Here is a 23,628-nt window from a genome sequence, read left to right on the forward strand (position 1 = left end):
CTGGAACGCCTGCAAAGAAAGAAGGGGAATGCGGGCAAATGAGTGAAGGAGAAAGAGCAAAAACCAACCTGTCCTTGCGCCATTCCGACGATAAAGCCACGCACTGCCAGACTCCAAATAAGTTTAACTAGGTCGCCTGTCCGCCCAGACCCATCATCTTCTCTGTGGAGCAACCTGGACAAGCAAGAACTTCTTGAGTCACCTCCGCTATTTGCAATCGCAAGCAAAGAACAAGTAGATTCTTCTGATAAAACTTAGTCTTCGTGCAACGCCTTATTCAACGCCATAAAACAATCTCCTTCCTTTACACTTTTAGATTTCTTCTACACTGTAAATGACATTCGCCAATCGGGGTGGGTGGGGGTGGGGGTAGGTAAAATGCAGAGAGTCAGATGAAGTAAAGAAAAAGCCCAGAATGCAGGGACTACAAAGTTCTACAATTTTTTAATACTTGTTCTACAGTGTTGCATTTGGAAATACATAAAGAGGCTGATTCTTAAGACCCAATAGAGATGCTAGGAAACATACTGGTGCAGAAAAAGTTTCAGCATTTTGCAAATCAACCCTTCCCCCGACTATGAAAAGCAGAATTAGATATATCCTGAAACTGGAACCCCAACTTTTGATGGAAATAACAGAAACCAAGCCATTTTTGGAAAGTCTCAGAATATTTTCAGTTTCTAAACAAGATATGGGAACAATGGGTAGTTAGATCATAGTTGAAGATACATGGGAGTCCCAGGTTCAATTTTGAGCACTATCAATTCATAATAAAAGAAAGTGAGGCTGAAAAAGACATTTCCCCTAAAAGAACTTGTAGGAATGATCAAGCTCAATGACTTAAACAAAGGAATATCAAATAGCAATTTAATATTGTAGTATTTTTTCCTCTCTCCATTGCGCAAGTGTTCAACTATCTGCACATTTTGCTGGAAAATAAATCTTTGAGACATGATACAAGGCAGGAAAATTCACTCAGTATTGACCAACTCATGCAAGTAAGCCCAGTAGATAAATGCCATTGATCAACTCAGTAATCTAAAGGCCATAGTCATGTGTTGTTATGAGGTAAGAAAAAATATATCCACACAAAAGTTCCACTTTACTCACTTATTGTTATAATCTATACACAGAAATCGACTAACAGCACTTGATTAAAACTAAATAAGGGTCAACAACATTCAAGGGAGTTGAACTTTGTTTGTCTGTGACTATATAACAATCTTAAAACAGATGCCTTTTTTAACCTTTCCCCCTAGCACTGCCAATCCTCCTCCCACATTTGTGCCAATTTCATGATTTAGAAATGCATCAGTGATGAAATCTGCTTAAGTAAACACAATCTCCGATTCCTAAAAGTTGTTGGGAATTGGGTGAAACTTAGAAGTTTGTCAATAAATAAAATTAATCTGAGAATTGTCATTTTAAAGATCTGACATTAAAGATCTAAAGATTTACTTCCCCTTCTTAATTTTCCATTTTCTTTTACCAACTTATCCTTCCAGTCTTTATTACTATCCAACTCCAACCCTCCCAGAAGGAAATTATAAATACGATGAACACTTTGCCTCAGGATTTGGTTGTAGGCAAACAAATTGATTTATAGAATTCCAAGTCAATATAAATAGCTCAATGAAATATGCCATCTCACCAGACCATATTAGGCTCCAATTTTACAGGTTAAAAAATTCAGTGCACCTCAGATGCCTTGAATAGTTTTAACAAGGCTAGTTCTCCCAACCCCACCTCCAGTTCAAAAGCAATGGAAAAGTAGTTTACAGAAGATCTGTCGATTTGTCCATCTAATAACATTTTCATTTTTTCTTCCCTCTTAAGAGATATAAAATATGAGTACATCAAGAGTAAAAATTACTATGTTTCTTAGTATAGGATCATTTTTAAAATGGTAAATTTCAAATTAAGCAGCTTACAAAGATGTACAATATGTACCCAATCTCAAGTCTTGGGTTTTGCCCCCAAGCCCTTTCAAGAGTTGCCAGAAGCACATTTTTAATATGACAAAATCAATAAGGATCAACCATATTAACTGAAGGACTAACACATTAAACTGAAGCAACTTCACTTTTTAGTAATGGTTTCATCTGCTTCTGACAGTATTCAACCCAAGTCTATGACCCTTCCCCAAAAAAGGTTGGATCACATGCTAGATAGCTAGCTTTTGGTACCCCATTCCATAAGGAGAATGTGAAAATCAAGCAAACAAAAATAGACATGTTCTTCAAAAGGTTACCACAACTGGAAAACATTGCAACTCTAATGGCTACCTTTAGATTTCAAAGTCTGCCACATGGAACATTAGATTAGATTATAGGCTTCTTTGTAAAAACGTTGGATTACAGGCTTCTATATAAAAAAACTGGCATGTTAAACAAGTCTGCCTCCACTTTTTTAGCATTTTGTGGACAGCTTAGCAGCATTGGTTTTGCACAACCTTCTAATTCAGTTCCACATGGTTCAAAGAGATAAGGGAAACAGGCCATTAAAGCCCAGGGTGTGGACTTTACAAAAACTATTTTTGCCTGCAGGGAAAGTTATAGATATTTTAAGAAATTAGTTGAAGAATGCCTAAAGCATGCTCTTTTAAAGGAAATACTGCTTTTTCTTCAGCTGGCTATGCATTCCTGTAATAAACCTGCTTGCTACACATTTTCAGACTTTAAAAAAGTGTTTATTCTATATTCGTACTCAATATGATAGAAAAACTTTACTCTAGTTTTTAGATTCTATTCCAGAAGAATAGAAAAATGACTTTTGTCAAATTTTCATCAAACTACACTAATGTGAAAACAACACATCTTTAAGAGTCCAATCGTTATCCTAAATAAAAGTAGCAATAGCAATAGCACTTAGACATATATACTGCTTCACAGAGCTTTACAACCCTTTCTAAGTGGTTTACAGAGTCCACATAATTGCCCATACAATCAGAGTCCCCGTTTTACCCACCTCGGAAGGATGGAAGGCTGAGTCAACCTTGAGCCAGTGAGGATCAAACTGCTGGCAGTCAGCTGAATTAGCCTGCAGTACTGCATTCTAACCTCTGCGCCACCAGTACTGGGATACCACATACAGTACTGACCCAAAGGTGGTTTTTCAAAAGGCAACTGGGCTTTGTTTTACCTTGAAGACATTTAGCTTTTCAATCAAGAAGCTTCTTGGATGAGAAGCAAAATGTCTTCAAGGAAAAGTTGCCTTTTGAAAAAGCACCTTTGGGGCAACCGTGATCTGGATGACTGAGAATCTCTATAGATACATACAATATTGAAGCACTGGTGAGAACTTCCAAAAAGCTTTGGGACACATATAAATCCCAAAATTTCCCATTATTTGTCAAATTAGCCAAAATCAATCATACAGAGGTATCAAACTCAAGGCGAAGGGGCCGGATCCAGCCTGTGGGGTGCTTAGATTTGATCCATGCGACTGCCCTGGAAACAGTGAAGGACTGGCCTGCGGTGCCTCTGCCAGAAAAAATGGAGCTTGGGAGGGCTTTGGGCGGCCCTCCTGAACTCCTTTTTCACTGGCAGAGGGTTGCAGGAAGCCATTGCAGCCGAAAATGGAGTTTAAGAGCCCATTTTTGTTGCCAGAGTGCTTGGGTCACCACAGTTGCCCCCAATGTGAGTGATGTCAAGCTAGCCACGCCCATCCTGGCCTCCCAAAGTCAAACACAATTCTGATGAGGCCCTCAATGAAATTGAGTTTGACACGTCTGGTCTAATATATGAGCAAATAGACAGTTTGCTTTTCAATTCCTTAAAAAAACCACCCCTACACTTGCTTTGCAGATATGTGATAAAAATCTAACCAGAAATAAGCAAGGAAACCACTCCAAAACATGTGTATTCACAAACCATGCTAAGTCAACATTGCAATGCATAGCAATTTGTTTTAGTTACACCAACTAATTTATTCACAATTGTGTTCCCACACTAAGCGACAAATTAATGTGCCATATTTACTCATGTATAAGCCCATCCAAGAATAAACCAAACCCTCAAACTTTTAAGCAATGTACCTGCAGATAAACCAACTTGTATTTTCCATAGTATTTGATTTTTTTAAAAAAAGTTAAATGTATATTATGTTGCTGGCACAACATCCACAAAAAAGTTCCACACACTTTACATCAATGACAGCAAAGACTATATTTTCTTTTTTACTCTGTTAACTCTTTTTACTATTTTACTACTAATAGACAACGGTGTGGCTTTCTTAAAAGTCTTTTGAGGCTTTTTATTCAGAAACATTTCAGTAAACTGACCACATTTATGGGGTGACCAACTAATATCAGGAGAGAGCTGCCTGCATTCAATAACAAAAATCACTTTATTAGTCACTATAACAGCAATTACTGTGTGGTGAAAAAAGGGAGAAGTGAATTGGGAATATCTGAATCCTTCCAACAAACCAGGTGGCCCTTCATTAATATATTAATAGAGTTACCAGGGATTGTTGGGAATACAAAAGAGCTATTGTTTTATTCTTAAATCAACTGATTCCTCTGCTGTCAACTTCATCTTAAAGACTTTCAGTAGAAGGTCTTTTTATCTTCTAAAAAGGGAAACCAAGAATTCTGCTGATATTCAAATTCTCTACAATACCTAGCATTGTGTTTATAAGGAAACCATTTCTTGGCAAATTTCAAATATTCCTAATATGTGTGTTTCAGGGTAATAAAATATGTTTTTCCACTCTTCTAAGCAAGCTGAAGATCACCCTCTAGATTCTAGGAACTATAAGCTGCCCGTCACAAGTAGCCTTGTCAGCCAGTTGGGATTGACAAGAAGCAACTCAGATAATCCCCCAAAGTCACGAGAGAAGGTTTTTGATGAAACTCTAGAAGCACAGCTGATTCATTTATTTTGAACACTGCTAATAGTGAGCAAGATGAAATACTAAGAAAAGGAATGAACAACAAACCCTATTAACATGATAACAGCAGAACCTAGGACTGGATTAGTGATAATATCCTCTCAAAAGGGCTGCAAGAACATTTATACCAATCTACAAAACCTCTGATTTACTAAGTGTTAGTTTGGTCTAGTGATTAAGGCTCATGAGACCACGAGTTTACATTCTGCCTCGGCCATGAAACAACCCACCCCTATTAGGTCATCTTCCTGTTCTCCTACAGCTGATTTATGATACAATTTGTATATTAACATGGAATCTAGCAGGATGGAAGGACAAACTGTGATCTATCTGAATTTCTGTCCAATTTTAGCCTGATCACAGACATGGACAACATTTGCAGATGAATGAATCTCAATATCTGGTTCTAAGTCCTGGGTCATCCTGGCAAGGAAAGTAAAAGAGCTTTTACTTTCAGGTCAGGCCATACTGACAACCGAACAGGGAGGGAAGGACACAGAAAAGACCACAGATGCCTCACCCTTTTGCTTAGCTATTAAATTCCAATATATGGCCTCTGTGATTGTGATGTTAAATGTGTATATATCCCTACAAATGTTTACATTTACTTCCCTGACAAATGGGTGAATTCAGAGCCAACTCTGATAGAGCTATATCTCGAAACTCATGACACAGTTACAATTGTTTGGGAGATTTTTATGTGAGGTTGGAGCCTTCTCTGCAAGATATTAATAATCTGAAAATCCTCAAATAATTTAACTCTGCATTATCTTTATGGAAAAGAAATACTGCTGCATACTAGCTGTTAAACCCAGTATGCAAATATACCGTAACTTGCAAATTCTAGGGCGCAAAGACCAAAGTTTTGTATATCCCTTTACTTATCACTGAGAGAAATCATGTAATACTTTATATAGGTATGTGTCTCCAACAGTAATGTGACCCTTTTCCTCAGATTTCCAGGTTTATGTAAGAGAGGATATTGACTACAAATTTGTTGCTCTTAATTTCTATGAGCATTCAGACCTCAGACCCTACATTACAATTGATTTCCCAGGACAGAAGGATAAAATGGAACAGTGTGGAATATGAGAGCTTGAACTGATTATATGAAATCTAAGTAAGCCCTGACTCTGGTAAAAAATTACCTCACCTTGCACAGATGTCAACTCTCTGCTTATAGCCTATGAAACTTTAAATGTAGGGTTAAGAAAACTCCTAACTGAAAATGCCTTCCTAGAAGACCCCAAATAAAAATGTTGCTCCCTGAGAAAAAGATTAAGGCGAGCTATGCTTTCAATATGGAACCATGCATCTAATAAAAATAATGCTGTCATATTAGCATTTAGACAAGAGTACAGGAAAACTATCAAGTGCAAGATGTCTCATTATACCCCAGTCTTTTTATGGCATTCAGTTGCAGGACTATTGCAGGAATATGGGTTCTCCTTGGTTACCTGCATAACTGCCACCGCGTGTGAGGAATATTAGAGTTAATAATTCATTGTTCCAAGTTGCAGTGGACTACAGCAGGAGCCCCCACACCACGGGCCGGGGATCAGCATGGTCCATGCCTGTTAGGATTTGGTCCACGCAAGCGGTTGAAAATGGGACTCCAGGCTCTTCTTAATCAAAATATTAAACTTATGCCTAAGGATACTGGCAGGAGCACATTTGGAATACTGAATCCAGATTCAGAGAAGAGCAAACAAAGATGATTAAGAGATTGGAGGCTAAAACATATGAAGAATGATTGTAGGAATTGGGTATGTCTAGTTTAATGAAAAGAAGGACTAGCAGAGACATGATAGCAGTGTTCCGATATCTCAGGGGTTGCCACAAAGAAGAGGGAGCCAAACTATTCTCCAAGGTGCCTGAGGGTAGAACAAGAAGCAATGGGTGGAAACTAATCAAGGAGAGAACCAACCTAGAATGAAGGTGAAATTTCCTGACAGTGAGAACAATTAACCGGTAGAACAACTTGGCTCCAGAATACTGGAGGTTTTAAAGAAGAAACAGGACAACCATTTGTCTGAAATGGTATAGGGCAGTGATGATTAATCTTTTTGGCACTGAGTACCTAAACTGGAGTGCGCACAGGAGTCCGGAAGACAGCAGCTGGCTAGTGTGCATGCGCCGGTGGCCAGCTGCATCTCCAGGTTCCGTTGTGCACATGCACAATGGCCAGCTGTTCCAGTGCACGAGCACCAGCACCAGAAGAGCAGCTGGCAACGGTGTGTATGCCCACAAAGGGCTCTGTGTGCCACCTCTGTCATACATGCCATAGGTTCACCATCATGGGTATAGGGTTTCCTGCCTGAGTAACGGGTTGGATTAGAAGACCTCTAAGGTGTTTCTCAACTCTTTATTTCTTTTATGAATAAATCCAAAATTAAGGTAGCTGTTTTCGGGAGAAAGCGTACCAGTTATTATCATCGCCTGTATTTGGAAACATAGATCCTATCTATACTTAGAATTGTTTTCATAGAGACAGGCTTCTGCTCCCACATTTTAAGAAGAGTTTTTTAAAGGCTGCAGTCTGTTTCAATGCCACAAGACAGCTCAACAGCTATCGGAGTTCTTGAATTCGTCATAAAGATATAAAAAAGCAAAATACTTACACATGCAAGTACTTACTATGCTTACACATGGTGAAGAATTGTGGGGAAAAGATACAATCTACTTTTATGAACTATTTCTTGGGCATGAATTAGTTTACACCAGTCCCTCCAGTAAGGGACATACCCTTTGTACAAAGTCATTTAATAATTCAGCTACTTAATTACTGGCTGAAGATCCTATGCAGGGAACCCAGATAGACTACCCAAACTGTTTTGAAGAACAGTTGCACAGTATGCAACCTCACACTTAGGGCATCCAACTTGAGAGACCGCCTCCTGCCAATTACCTCCTCACGACCTATTAGATCACACAGATTAGGCCTCCTCCGAGTTCCATCTGCCAGTCAGTGTCGACTGGCAACTACGCGGAGGAGAGCCTTTTCAGTAGTAGTTCCGACCCTTTGGAACGATCTCCCCGTGGAGTTTCGTACCCTCGTACCACCATCCAGACCTTTCGCACAGCCCTCAAGATCTGGCTATCCCGCCAGGCCTGGGGATAAAGATCGTAATCCGTCCCCACCTGAATGATGAATGAATGTTGTGTTCTATTTTAATTTATGTATTGTTTATGTCTTATTGTTTTCTATTCCCCTCCCTATAAATTGTAAGCCGCCCTGAGTCCCCTCAGGGAAAAGGGCGGCCTATAAATAATAAACCTAAACCTAAACTTTCAAATGCCACCTCTCAATATGGACTCTTCTTAAAGGCCAAGGAAGCTTTCAAACAAAGAATTATTAATGTGGTTGTCCAATATGATATTGCAGCACTTTATATACAGTCTTAGAAGTGGCTGGGTCATGACAAATAAGTCTCCCAGTTAGAATTTTTTTTTTAATGATCTACATGCCTCACCATCTTGGAAGAGCTTTTTGTAAAGCTCACTTCAAACATCTGAACTCGATGGTAAGACATGGGAGCATGAAGACTGCATTTGCAGCACCAGCCACAGAAGACATTGGATACATTCTTGTGAGTTGCAAACTGCACTCTTCAGAAAGGGCTGCTTATTTAGAATCTTACTTAAAAACTAAATAATATTGAAGCACTGGGAGAAACCCTTACTTTTTGGAGGGAATGAACCTGCAAATTACTAATAAAAGTTCACTCTTAATTTCAAAGGCCATTTTGAAGATGACAAATCAGATTGGGATTATCTGTAGGGGTGATGACTTATTATAAACATGTTGTATTGTTTTCTTTGTATTTTTGTATTAGTTTTTTTAAAATTTGAAATGGTCAATTGGCTTAATTAATAAAGTCAGATTATTCAGACAGATATTAATTAGATATATGTGTAGTTTTAAAAAGCATTGTCAATACAATTGCAGATAAACCCATCTCTGGATAAACTGAACCCAATTTTTAAGGTGTATTCTAACATGTACAATATTCAGTTTATCTGCAGGTAAATTTTTGTACCATGAAAACAAGCAAGCCATTTTACTTTGGTGAGGTGCAAATTCCATCTGCAGCAATTATGCAGCAAAGCTACTTTCTGAAAGAATAACCTGCCTTGAAAACACTGAGCTTATTTTTTAAATATCTAGGAAAAATAGATATGCAGAAAACAATGTAGTGAATTCTAGAACTCAACATGAATTTGTCAGCAATAAATTTTGCTAGATTAACTTTATCTCCTTTTAACTATAGTCAGTCCCCATGTTGCAACCATTTACTCTGCAATCACTTGAAATTACTAAAATGCTGAATGAAAGGAATGTATTATAGCTCCTGGGAGTTCCTGCTGTCACATGGTCATATCATTACAATAAGAGTATTTGGCGGCTAGCTTACGATTATGACTTTGAAGTGAGTTGTAACCACATTGGTGAACTCTGATGTTCCCTCTGATTTCATTAAAGCATTTGGTATTTTATTAGGAAGCTATTTAAACGAGGGGTGATGCATATAATTAAGTGAAAACACAGCTGGTTTTATTGTTTTCTGATCAAACTAGACTGAGGTACTGAGCAAGGGGCTACTAGTTCAATCTTTCGTTTTCTATGTTTAAACGTTTGTATTAATTACTACTCTACTAGACTGTCACACAACAGTATGGATGTGTAAATACTTCAGTTAAGCATTTCCTCCCATTTTTTTTGTCTTACATATTTTAAGTATGATCTGGTACTCCTGTTCTTTCATGCTGCTTTTGCCTTTCTTTTTTCTTCTTTTTTGTTTCTTTTTGTGTAAATTGGCTACTTTTATCCCCTTCCCTCTATAATACTTCTACTGAGTTGTACCTACATCTTGGTCATCAACTGTAATAAAGGATTTCATTTATAAATTACTTAAGGAGGTGGATGGAACACTTTTCCCACTTGCAGATATCATTAACCAGATGGGATTATATCTGAAACCTGAAATGACAAAAATATCTTCCAAAATAATGACAGGATAGAAAAACAAGCTAACATAGAAAAAAATAATGGAGACAAATGTAAGGCTGTTGATTCAGTGTTGAAAACTACAAATTAAGAAACAACTAGAGAAATTAGAAATAGTTCAAGAATGAGTAGTGATGTTGAGTCTTTGGCAGCTGGGTTTAACGAATTTGGTATGTTTAGCCTTGGGCAAATGTAACAAAGGGTATGATAGCAGTGTTCAGAATGGAAAATATGAATTAATGATTTTATATTGATTGCAAGGCTGAATTCAATGAGTATTGTTTTTAAAAAGCCTTCAGAATTAACGAACTTACTAATGAACTGGATGTATTCAAGCAGAGGGTACCAGTCACCTACAGGGAACTTTTAATTTGAATTTGTGCACTGTGAAGAAGATTTGACTTGAGACCTCATTCAGCGTAAAAACTCAAGGAACAAATCTACAAAGTAGATTTTTAAAAATTCAATATGCTATTAGGTTTTTGTTTAGCTTTTTGTTGGTAGATAATACTCTTATTGCTATTAATCTGATAGATGAAGCATTGGACAAACTGGAATGTAATTTTCTGAGATTCTCCATGTAATTTTCATTTTGGATAGCTGCAGTTCAAAAGATTAATTTTTTATTTGTTTTATTTATTTATATCCCACCTTTGTTATTTTACAAATAATTCAGGGCAGTGAACATATCCAACACGCTTACTCTTCCTATTTTCACCACCACAACACCCCTGTGAGGTGGATTGTGTGGTGAGAGAGTATCTAGTCCAAAGTCACACAGCTGGCTTTCAGTATTCTGAATCGAATTACAATTTAAAACAAGGAACAGTTTGGTATTTTAAATAAAAGCAATCCCACTATTTAATAGATTTCAGGATATATACAAGAAGCATCTTTTCCCCCTTCAGAAGATAAATATTAAAATATTATTAAAGGATTGCACAATTGTTGATTAATATTAGGTATGAAATGTTACAAAACAAAAATGGGCAAGTTTAATAATGCAGTGCAAGGACATAACTTTATACTTTGATTTTGCATGAAGAGGATTTGATATTGACTACAAAAACTTGGTTTTGCAATCTATTTTTAAATTGCTCTTATAAAAGTATCACTGATTCAAAAATGTATGGAACATTGAATTGCATTCTTCATAACTATTTTCTCTTGCACAATTTTGATAAATAAATTTGTATTAAAAAGTGAAAGCAAACAGGCAATTTTGAAAACATCCGCATCACAAATAGATATACAAAAGCTTCATTTTTACACTCTAGTCTTTCTTGTTATCCAACAGATATTCTTCATATATATCTACAAATTAACTAGGGTTTCTTTTTGAAGTTTTTACTAAAAAGTGAGATTCTTACAGCAATTGCTTTTTCCTTCAGTGATTTGTTTAACTTGTCCGGAGTTACACTTAATTTGTGGAACCAATACGCCTTTGAATACAACAGAAGAACCACAGAACTAATCTTTAGTGATTTGCACATGGATTCCCCCAAGTGGACGGCCATTGGGGAAACAGAATGCTAAATGTTTTTCTGGTGTGAATTACAGAAAACTCCTGTTACATTTTTATCTGTTCAAGGCAAAGTCAAATGTAGCTTAACTGCTAAGACATCCAGTTGTGGTCGATGATATAACTGGAAAATAAAAGCAAACCTTCTAGATTTCAACATGTCAAAGCACAGTAAGTCAGGAGCCACAATGCCTATGATCATGTTATTTTTATCCAAATGAAGATTTAAAATAAAAAAATATTGTTAACACATAAACACATATATGCATATGCACTTCTGAAAAAAGAGAAAGTATGCAAATAAATGCTAATTTAATTTTTAGGAGGAAAAATAACAACTAGCTTTTTTGAAAAAAAAATAATGACAGTTCTCTTTTATGGGCATGTGCTCTTCTGGATAGAAAAACATATTGTCATGGAATTTAGAATTTAAATTTATATAAAAATGATGAAAGAAAGCTGGCACTGTAGTAACAAAGCAGATATTTATCTCTTCTGCCTAGTTGCCATTCCCTACTCTTGCATTTCTTGCAGTAGAATATTCAAACAGTAGATTACCATATTTCTCTCCCAGGAAGCTTTCAGTTACACAAAAGACAAAAAGAACCTTTTGTATAAAAAGTAAGCTGCTCCCAGCAGAGGGGAAAATGATACATTAACTTGCAACTGTTTTGTTAGATGGAAGTTCAAAAATAATCAAGAAATGCTGTTGGAATATCTGCCTAAATGTCTATCTAACTAGAATTTGTTTAGTATCACAGTAGCAGAATTGCTTGGTCCCTCAGTGTGCATTTGTCTATATATCTATTAAGCATACAAAGAATAAAAGAACAAATTGCACAAACCAGCAATTTCTTTTGAAGTCATTCTCAGTTATATACAGGATTCTACAGGCCAAGGAAAATATCTCAGTTAAGCTGAAATAATATTTCTATCAATTATACTAAAGGTTGCATACATTATAAAATAGTTGTGACTATGTAATTCAACAAAAATAATATCCAATTTTTAATTTTCACAGCATTTGAAATATTTCAGCAAGAACACCGATGGGAAAAAATTCACAGGGAAACTGGGAAACAGAAAGGGACATATAGAATAGGTGGACAGGAGAGAGAGGTACAGTATGCAGTCATAGAAAACCATATTTCAATTACATTTTAGTTTTCACATATAAGATGGTCCTGTTTCTTTTCATTTAAAAAACTGCTTCATAAATGCATCTTTTTTCTTATTGTTTTAAATCCAATTAAATTTGCATGTAAGTTCTTAAGTATTCTTTCTCAGTAGGGATTAAGATGGCCTCTCTGCTCCAGGTTTTAACAGTGCCAAGCAGAAGACAAACTTTTTTATAAAACAATACAGTGTATATGTATAACACATTCCAGTCAACAACAGAAAAGCTTCCTTTTCAGGGAAAAAGCACTGCACTAGTGTTCCATATACTCTTGTCCATCTTACAAAAAAAAATCTATCTAGTCCACCCCTCCACCCCCAATTAAACTACTTTAGAAGATAATCCAGTATGTGGTTGTATAGCTAATTATGGGTATTTCCTGTTATGGCCACATGATATATCCATTTTACAAGCTGCACCTATTCCCCATAGGCTTTCAGATGCAATTAAAGGTGCTGTTCAACACCCAATTTCAGATTATTAATGGAACTGCCTATTTCCTAAGATATCTGTCCCACCCACATATTTCATCAGGGAAGACTGATGAAACTTCAGATCTCCTCACTGAGCCGCTGCCACTTTATGAGACTTCAACGATGTGCCTTCCCAGTGCCTACCTCTACTTTCTGAAATATTTTGTTCTCCTAACAACATTATAGCAATATTGCAAATCTCTACAAAGTGTAAATTAGCACAATGAAAAGACAATAGCAAGTCATTTCAGAATTCATTGTCAAACAAAACCTATACAGATATATTCATGCAGTCATCAAGAGTCAGATGATTCAAGGAAGTACAGCAAAGTTAATACAACAAAAATGAAAAAGAACAAAAATACTCAAGCAACTCATGCTCATTTGCTACCTAGTTTTTGTTTTTGCCTTTGAATCAGTTTTGATTTTAGGTGGCTAAATGGACATTAGATTTTCATTTGCATGCAGGGTAGCAGTGGTAAAGAGTAGTTTAGCATCTAATTCAGCCTGTCAGAACAGAAAATAACATTAGCAGAAATAATTTATATTAACTGAGCAAAAAGAAATATTACATATGTCCAACAGACTATGACTGTGAATTTAACTTATTCCATTTCACTTAAGATACGTTATAGAGGAATACATATTTAATTAAGAAGGTCACTACAGAAAGGTTGTTAGTATGCAAATAATTAATTCAAAGAAATTCTTTCATCTGGAAAAATATAAAACTATAGTGAATGAGAAAAACATTTTTTCTAAGTTTGTAGAAGAATGTTTACACTTTATTTGTTTAGGGAGATATATGAATTATTAGAAAGAACAGGGAATGCATTCAGCACTACATAGCAGACCTGCCAAAGCAAACAGACTTCGTGTCAGAAAACAGCATAGCAGAGTTTCTAATTTTTGCAAATTTGTTTGCAGTCGCAGCCAACATGTATGTTGACATTTGTACTAAAGTTCTTACCCATCATTATTTATGCAAAAACCCACCTACCTCAGAACACTGTACAATTCTCCTTTTAAGCATGCACATGATCTATTTATGCTACAATACACTGACAAAATTGTAACATGTCATTGTTAACTCACCTCTCCAATCTGTTCTTCAACCTTATTAAAATGCCATCTGTTGCCACCTTGAAAATCAAACTGTTAAGAGCATTCATTCATTCATTCTCATTCAAGAATCTAAGTTGATTGGTAAGTAGAAAAATATCAACTTTACAGACAACTCATGGTAAAGGAAGAATGTGAGAGAAAAGTTTCCACAGTTTGATTTCTTTTGTTGTTCTTGTTTCCATTGCTTTAGTTTTTGGAGAATGTTAAATATTCCACTAAGGCAAATCAGCAAAGGAATATTCCTTACTGTTTCACTCATTGCGAAATTAAAATTAAATCCAACCATCAAATCTTCAAATCATTCAAGATATATAACAAGGCAATACTTGTATTGCCAGAGTAAAGATTTATTTCCAAATCAAGCATATTTTAATATCAGGTAATCCTCGATTAGCAATAACAATTGGTACTGTAATTTCTGTCACTATGTGAAGTGGTTTTTTAAGTGTTGCATCCAATTTTATGCTGTGATCTTTAAGTAAATTACTGTGATTAAGTGAATCATATGATTAAGTCCAGCTTCGCCCACTGACTTTGGTCTCAAGTGGGTAGGAAAGCTGCAAATAGGGATTACCTGACTCTGGGAGGCTGCAACCATCATAAATATATATTGATTGCCTAGTGTCCAAATTTTGATCACATGACCAAAAGGATGCTGCAACGGCTACAACAGCCGTAAGTATAAGAACTGGTTTGTAAATCACATTTTTCAGCATCACTGTAATTTTGAATGGTCACTAAATTGTTTTGAGGACTATCTATACAGTAATGGGAAGAAAATAAGTTGATTTTCTTTTGCTGTTATGAATTGAACTGAACAATAGTTCTTACAACTTTGTACAATTGCCTTTTTTAGTCTTTCAGGGGGTTGGTTTAAGTATCATTTTTCTGGAGAGGGAGTCACATATGCTGTATTCTAGTATCAAAATCAATCATCTTACAGCAGTTTAAAAACAATTCATTAGCCCTTGAAAAAATCAATGTTCTTGCTTGATTTTTAGATCCTCCTTTGGGATTAATTACTAAAATGCAAGTATAAAAACAAACTAATAGAATAAATAGGCCTTTTTATTACAGTCACTGACTAGCAAATGAATAGAAATTCACAACTGTTAATATGTTGAAATTGTATGTGTCTCTGAAGAGCTACACAATGTCATATTTAACTTCAATATGCATTGCAATTTTGTGAAGTGCTTGACAAGTTCAGTCAAAACTAATGCTAAGAATGACACATTTACGTACCACATATTTGAAATGGATTCTGAATGGCTACACATTTATGATGTTTGTGTTTTGAAAATATTTTTAAAATGAAAATGAAAAGTATTCTATAACATTGCATAAAGACAAAAGTGCAGACCTCTATCAGTTCATACTCATTAATGATTGTGATTACAGGGATGACATTGCAATGAACCAAATTATTTCTAAAAAGAAGTCTTAAATATTGCAATAGGATAGATGCAAATTCATCCACACAAGAATGAAGAAACTTCAATGGTACTTGACTCATTTTTCTAGTTCCCTTTACTCGTTCACAGCTCTGAAATGAATGATGTTAACTTTTAGAACAGAGAGCACAGAAACACACTCCTCTCAAGTAGTAGGATTCATAAATAGCAGCCAAATACTGTAAATTTATTGAAAAAATTCTTTTTGCAAATTGGATTACAATTGATTTATCAGGTGTGACTTTTTCCTTTAAATTTGGAACAGTGGATTTTACAGGCCACATTGTTGGCCTGTGGCATTCTATACAGAACTGCAATTTTACAAGATGACATGGAATGTATAAAACCAATCAAGATAGTAGATGATAGTGAACTGTTAAATATTATCATTTTTATAGTTAGCTTTACTGCCTAAAAAAGGAGAAGGAACAAATAAATGTTACTACAACATTTTAAAAATACTTTTTTTTTTCTTCAGAAAAAGGAGTTAAGAAGTTTTCAGTCAAATATGAATAGATACCGAAAAGTCAGCTATTTTATTTTTAATGCAAAGTTAATAAAAGGCGGAAACACAACCAGCAGCCTAAGGGAATGAATAACAAGGGCTTTCCGTTTCATCCAAGGTAATATTCCTTTCTAAATTAAACTTAAAGTCTAATTTTCAAGGCAGAATAATATCCTAGGAATCAGCATGATGGTCTTTGAGCATGAAAATTAAACTTAGAAAAATTTAGATTCTAAGTATAAAGGAATTTCTATGCCTTCTCCTCAAGGTACTAAGTAGATCCTTAAATGGTGCTGTACTTTATCCAAAGTTAATTACTATGATTTTATTTGTCACAACTTAGACCCGTTGCAGACTGAGAAAAATACAATTACCAACTTGCTTAACATTCAACATTTCTTTCCATTTATCTGTGGAACATGGTCAAACCTGAAAGACATTATCCCCTATAATCAGTACTATCTATCCTTTACACAACTTTAGCGTATGCACATATTCCATGATATTCATTTTTTCAGCCATTTTGACAATGGTTTTCACACACGTTTGCCTAATTCAGGTTTAATTTTTACAGATCCAACTAAATTGCATTTAGTTTGCAGTTCCCTTGCTTATCGCTTAACAAACTTAAGAAAAAACAAGCAGCATCAAATCGGTCCCAATTTAACTCATACCTTAAACACGTCTCTATAATGAACTAGGTTCTAAGGTATGCCCGTGATAAGATAGCATACTATGTTTGAAACCATATTTGGTTGAGACTGTTCCTCATGTGCAATTTTCACTCTAAGAGAAATCCTTTCTGAAATGTTTCATGATTCAGTATAACAGAAGTGAAATTTTGGGGCATACAGTAGTTCAAGGTCCTTATCTAATCGCCCTCAAGTGACATGGAAAGAAGATATGTCTCACAGTAAAAATTCCCCTCCCCTTACAAATAAGTTATATAAAGTTCTCAAATTATCTCCACTTCTGAGGCAGCTTTACAAGAGACTTCTTGGGCTTCTTCCTTTATACGCCAAAGCACCTTTTTAGAGCAGTACAGATGTAAGAATAATTTTTACTATAGAAGCTATTTGCATCTTTTTTCTTAAAAGAATCACATTTGAATGATTATAAAAATTATCTATTGTAACAACATAGGTCCAGCTACACTGAAAAAAATTACATCGCTTATTCGAAATACATTTCATTTTAGAAACAGGCTACTAAATAGGTCTATACAAAAACTCTAAAATAATTTTTATAATAAAATAAAGAGTGTGTTAGGAGAACTATTCAAATGAGATTAAAATCTGTTTACTATTGTTGTTGTTTTTCCTATGCTTCATATTCTGCAATCGTGTGGCTGGTTCACTCCATAACCAGCACACCCACACCCACACAAACTCTCTCTCACACACACATACAGAGCAGAAAAGAAATTAACAATACACAGTGATCATTAATGCTCTGGGATTTAGTCTCACAGTCTTTCTGATTAGTACAAAGGAAACCAGATTCATCCCCAATTTGAGGAGAAAATCCAGAATACAAAAGCAAGCATACCTCATTAGCTGATATGAAATTATAAAAAAATCCACAATTCTCTGTCCTTTTGAAATTTATAAAAGTCAACAGTAAAACGTGCAAGCCAAATTGGGCATCTGTCCTATTGGCTCCCCTAAGTTGGATGATCACCAAAAGTAATGCAAATTTACTTGGGGCCAAAATGGTACCTTTTCTTAGGGAAGAGCACAATTCCAGATTTTTAAAATCATGAGAATAGCAGGCAGAAGACAAGCAGTTAGTGGTGCTGCACTGAACTGTTTTTTTCTGCTAGGTGTCGCAGAAAACTGTCCTCACCTTGGCCCCTATGATTTAAAGGCTCACTCTTAAATAGAGCAGGAGGTGGAGGCAAATGAGGGACTGGAGGGACAGGGACTGGAAGATGATGTTGATGATGTGAATGAAGATGCAGATGAGAATATGGATGGCCAATTGGGCGAGGAGGAAGCGTGCTCGCTGGATTCATATTGATTGCTGAAGTGGGAGCAAGTGGATTTGGTGTGTTTGCAACAGAAGATACAGTGGTGGCAGATGACGTTGTGGCAAGTGAGATCTGGGCAGAGGGTGGCACATTAACAGGACTGGTAACACGGAAGCACTTTTCCTTGTGTGCCTTAAGCATATTGGAGAAACGGAATCGCTGGCCACACACATCACACGGATACGGCTTCTCCCCTGTGTGAGTTCTGCGATGTCTCTTCATGTTTGGGCGACTGGTGAAACTTTTGCCACAGATTTCACAAATAAAAGGCTTCTCTCCTGTTAAAAGTTATAAAATAGCACCTTTAATCAAATTCAATTTTCATTAAAAAAAAATTGAAAGCAAATCCTAAATCAAAGAAATTATCAAAGATTCATCTATACTACTGATATACAATTTTTAAAACCATCCATAGTTGGTTATTCTGGCTGGGGTTCATAATTCAACTCAGATTTGTCAAGTTAGAACTCTCAATGCATTATCTTTATTTATACCCAAGAATTCTCAGTCCTTCCAAACTTCTGGTTCTACAGGTTATACCAGTGATGGCGAACCTTTTTTCCCTTCGGTGCCAAAAGTGTGTCTGCGTGTACTATCGCACGCGGATGTGCCCACACCTGTAATTAAATGCCTCCCTTGCGTTGTGCCCACCTGCACATGCACGAGACTCCCCCCCCCCGCTGACCCCCATGAATGCGCGCATGGTTTCCTCCCGACCCAGGGGGAGGAGGAAGCAGCACATTTCCTGACTTCTGGTGGGCCTATTTTTCGCCCTCCACAGCTCCAGAGCCTTTCCTGCAGCCTGGGGAGGGTGAAAATGCCCTCATGGAGGCCCTCTGGAAGCTGAAATGGCCCATTTTTTTACTTCCAGTGGGCCCGCTAGGTCCATTTTTTGCCCTCCCCAGGCTTCAGGCGGTTTTCCTCAAGCCTGGGGAGGGTGAAAAATGGCCTAACGGGCCCAGGGGAAGTTCATTTCTGAATTTCCGGTGGGCGTTGGGCCATTTTTTCACCCTCTCCACACCCTCTGGAAGGCTGAAAATCAGTTGGCCAGTGAACGCATGCGTGCTGGTGCTGACATAAGGCAACGCCTCGTGTGCCCTCAGATATGGCTCTGCGGGCCACCGTCATTCCGGGGTTATATCATTCCCTTCCTCACCTTTAACATATATAGATTTATCTACAATTTCTTCCAATCCATCCTTCTTTTTATATATTTTTAAATCATTTTCCAATTTCCAATCTCACTTGAAATGTCAGCATTAATAACCATCCTATTATTATTTATTCTATGACTATTTATCCAACTATTCAACCACATTATCTTTTTATATCTTGTTTTGAATTCTTAGACTATAATCCTTTAGTCACAATTAATTCTTCTGCTCACAATCTCCTGTAACCAGATTTTGGTTCTCTATATTCAAAGTTACCTTCCTCATAATTTATCAGATATCTTGCCTCACTGTAGTTTATTCAGGTTTCCTCACAGATTTCACCAGATCTGCAGGAAGTTGATACAGTGCGTGCTTTTATGCTTTGTCATTTCTAGCTCCAATGTTTCATTTTCTTAATCTCCCATTCCTTTTTTTACTTCATTTGCATTTGATTCTTTCACATCACATCTCTATCAACACCTCTTCTTAAATTTTCCCAGTGCCTTTCTACTGCTTTCTGGATCTAATACAATCCCTTTTATATTTTATGTTCTTTTTTAATATACACATATATTGTTCTTCTGGCCTAAGAGTTTGTCATGCATTGTGTCAAGAGCTTTCTACTTCCAAAGAGATTGTGCAATTTTATTTCCTGAAATTCATTCTCCTTTTTTTTTTTGCTTTCTACTGTTGAAATTCAGATAATATAAGAATATCCTTGTTTAATTACACTGAAAACAGCATTATATTTAGATTTTAATGGAAGAAAAAAGCTTATGTGCTGATAAACTTAATCTATTAACTGTCCTAAGAATTATTACATCAGTAGTCTTTTATAAAGATAAAAATCAAAATGTAGCCTTACCAGTGTGCGTTTTCATGTGCTCATCAAAGTACTGTTTCATATTAAAATCTTTACCACACCACTGGCACATAAACTGTTTGTGTCCAATATGGATGCTCATGTGGGAACGAAGTTGATACTTGTACTGGAACCTTTCATCACAATTCTGCAACACATAATGGGTAATCAGTCTCCTACTTCAGGCAAGAAAGTTATGATACAATAGCAGTATATCAAACAGAACAGAGCTAAGTTTATATGAATGTATTTGACATTTTATTTTACCATCAAAAATTTCAACACTAAAATTACATCATATCAATACATCTAACAATTAGAATTTAAAAAATGCAATGGAATCCTATTCAGGATGAGTTGATTCTGATAAGAGAATAGTTTCAAAGTGAAACAATTATTTTAGGTAAATACTAGACAATTATGACTTGTTGGATCATTGTTTCAGAGATACCTTTTTACAGTTTCCTCAATGCCTTCAACAGTGGCAGACTTGAAAAGTTCTTGAACATTTAGGGAGATATTCGGAGATGCATGTGCCTTAAAAATAGTCCATGATGAACTGTAGAGACTGCCAAACATCAGGAGCTGACTAGGTAATTTTAATGTCAGAATATTTTATAAAATTTGCCAAAATTCTATTCTATGGGAATCAGGGAAACATGGCTTCTGGATTTTGGACAGATTTTAAAAGATAATCCATTTGAGATGTCTGGTCTAAAAGAGTTTACACTATGATGCACTGTTTTGCCAAATTAAAGGTTACAGACACAAAAGCTTTAGCAGTATTTTATTGCATTACTATGTTAGAAGCAAATGAATATGTCTGTATGGAAGGAAAAGATAAAAGACAAAACGTAAACTGGCTTGAATAGAGAGTATTTTGTCCCACTTCTTTGACTGACTGGATAACCAAGATTTAAGCTGTTAGAAATAATTTTAATTCTGAAGTAAATTATAAACATAAATCACAACATCTCTAGGTCAGAGCAAGAATGCATTAATTGAGGCAGTTCATTGCAATCTCACAGTTTGCCTGATATACTGCATATTTTTTTATATTTTTTAGGACTTCTATAATTTCTTCCTGTCTGATGAAGTTTGTTTCTTTTCATCCCTAGTGATGTTGGCTTTTCTCAAGAATGAGAAGGAAAGGCCACACGCCTTTGAAGGACATGGGCAAGTAGTATGTATATTATTCTATGTCAGTTCCCATTCATCGCTTCTTTTCATTGTTAAAAAAGGAAAGGAAAGTTGTGAGAATTTACAGTTATTAAGGAAAAGTTGTGAATTGGAAGACAATTTGTAGCAGCAGATTTTTTTTTTCAATAGACCCTGTAGGGTTCTTTGCAAGATTCTGGAAGTATTTGCCATTTCCTTCTTTCTAGAGTTTAAATAGAGTGTCTGGCTTTCTCATCCAGCTAACTTTGTGACTAAGCTGGGGTTTGAACTCAGTCTCCTGATTTTTACCCTATTATTTTAACCACAATACTAAACTTGCTCTTAGCAGCAGAACCTGCTAAACTGCAATCATACAATAAGAGATATAGAAGATGCAAAGATACAAAGCATGTCTGGAAAAGGAGAGCTTTCTGCCCTATGGGACCAGGTGTTGCGCCTCAAGAAGGTCAATAGTTATACAGTAATTCATCATTCTTTTTCCTTTGTTTTGGGCTATTTCCCCTCCCCCCTTCAGACTGGTAGTCATAGCCACATACTCTGAATATGTACTGTATTTTATATTGTTTCTATAACTTTTCAAAAATGTATTTATCATTACTTATTATCATCCCATTGGACAAATCTCCTGAAAGTTGGAAGGGAAATAGCACTGACTTTCTCCCTATCAATTTTACGGTACAGGGATAATATATAATTAAATTTAAGAGTTCCCATTTATGTTGTATATTCAAAATATTATAATTTTTATATTGAAACAGAAAACACGTAGAATGTTCCAAGGATACATTTTGAATTGAACTGTTCTATTTACAGCTTGAAACGGTTTTTAAAAAATATATGCATACCAGTATTGACTATTCCATTCTCTAAATCTATTCTTACGCCTTTATATCTGAAACTGTATATTCAGCCTGTCTAAAGGCTCCCTGCGTAATATTGATAGTTAAAATTTATTGTACAACAGCTTCTCATGGATTCACAATATAACAGCAATGACTATAATCAATCAACAATAATGTCTCATTTATTTAAACAATTCATAAAACTGCCCATCATACAGCAATGATTCTAAGAAGCATATAGAAGATTAAACACAAACTAGTAATGTAATATACAAAATAAACTTTCCAAGTACTAATCAAAAATAATATACTTATACCTGGGGTCTACATGATACTATTTTCAATCAGCATAAATCAAACCAGACAAATTCATCAACAGAACTGATTTAACTTCCTGCCCCAAATGCCAGAGGAAACATCCAGATCTTTAATGCCTTATTAAAGGCCAATTGAATTGAAGCTTTCTGGATCTAGTGGGGAAACGTACTCCATGGGCAAAGTGTGGCAAAAGAGAATATAATATTTCCTAATAAAAAGTCAGAACCCGACTGGTTCTGACTATCTGAAGATAGACCACCTCAAGAAACAGACTCTAGAAGGGCATTTTAGCTCTATTTTACTATCTAATAAAAGGACCTTGAAAAATAGTGTTTCTCTCTTTTACCCCAAGACAATCCAGGTAGGACAATCCTGAGTTTCTTGCTCACTGCCACTTCGATTTTGAGGCTAAGCTTACAGCTGCTGAGTATTAAGGCCATCTTTACATTCCTCTACACCAGGGATGTCAAATTCACGACCCGTGGCCCAGATACGTCATGCACTGGCCATGCCCACCTGTTTTAGAAAAGTGGGGAAAGGCACAATATGTCATGTAACACCACTGTGATGTGAGTTTGACATCCGACTTCCCATGTCCCATATCCAAGACATTAGACAATAGACATTAGACAATATTTCACTCATGAATGTGGAGATGGTCACACTGCAATTAACTAATCTAACAACATTCCTATGTATTCAGATTGCCGTACTTGGTATCTCAGCAAATTTTCATGTCCATCTTTTATTCTGATTAAATTATATTCATCTATCAAATCCAATTTTGTGAAAATGTGTCTTTTGAAGGCTATCCAGTAAATCTGAAATAAGAGGTAGTGGGTAGGGACCACTAACGGTCACACCCAGGAGCTGGAATCTATAGCAATGAATATCCCTCAATAATTTTTTCTTCTCTGACATAAAATGGTAAGTCTTTCTGTCGGCTGCCTGGGCTCTTCTTAATAGCTAAAAGGCTCTCCTGGTGGATTTCTGAGAGGGGAGTCTATCTTTCCCCAAAGATAAGCCTTTTGAACAGGTGGGGCACTTGTTTATAATGTGGGCTGCAATTCCATAGGCGAGAAATTGG

General features: G+C 36.1%; 1 protein-coding gene across 1 annotated transcript in view; it reads right to left on the minus strand.

The window, feature by feature from the left end:
* Nucleotides 1-15,805: 15,805 nt before the first annotated feature.
* The window catches only part of ZNF652 (zinc finger protein 652), a 34,657-nt gene continuing 26,834 nt past the window's right edge, over nucleotides 15,806-23,628 (minus strand). The window contains exons 5-6 of the mRNA XM_087713607.1: nucleotides 20,206-20,350; nucleotides 15,806-18,464 (exon numbers count right to left, since the gene is read on the minus strand). Of these exons, the coding sequence (XP_087569733.1) occupies nucleotides 17,944-18,464; nucleotides 20,206-20,350 (666 nt within the window). The 3' untranslated portion in view covers nucleotides 15,806-17,943. The remainder of the gene's footprint in view (nucleotides 18,465-20,205; nucleotides 20,351-23,628) is intronic.

The sequence above is a fragment of the Thamnophis sirtalis genome, unplaced genomic scaffold, assembly GCF_051295495.1.
Source record: "Thamnophis sirtalis isolate CommonGarterSnake01/CBP01778 unplaced genomic scaffold, rThaSir2_p1.2 scaffold_4, whole genome shotgun sequence".
In the NCBI taxonomy this organism is placed as follows: Eukaryota; Metazoa; Chordata; class Lepidosauria; order Squamata; family Natricidae; genus Thamnophis; species Thamnophis sirtalis.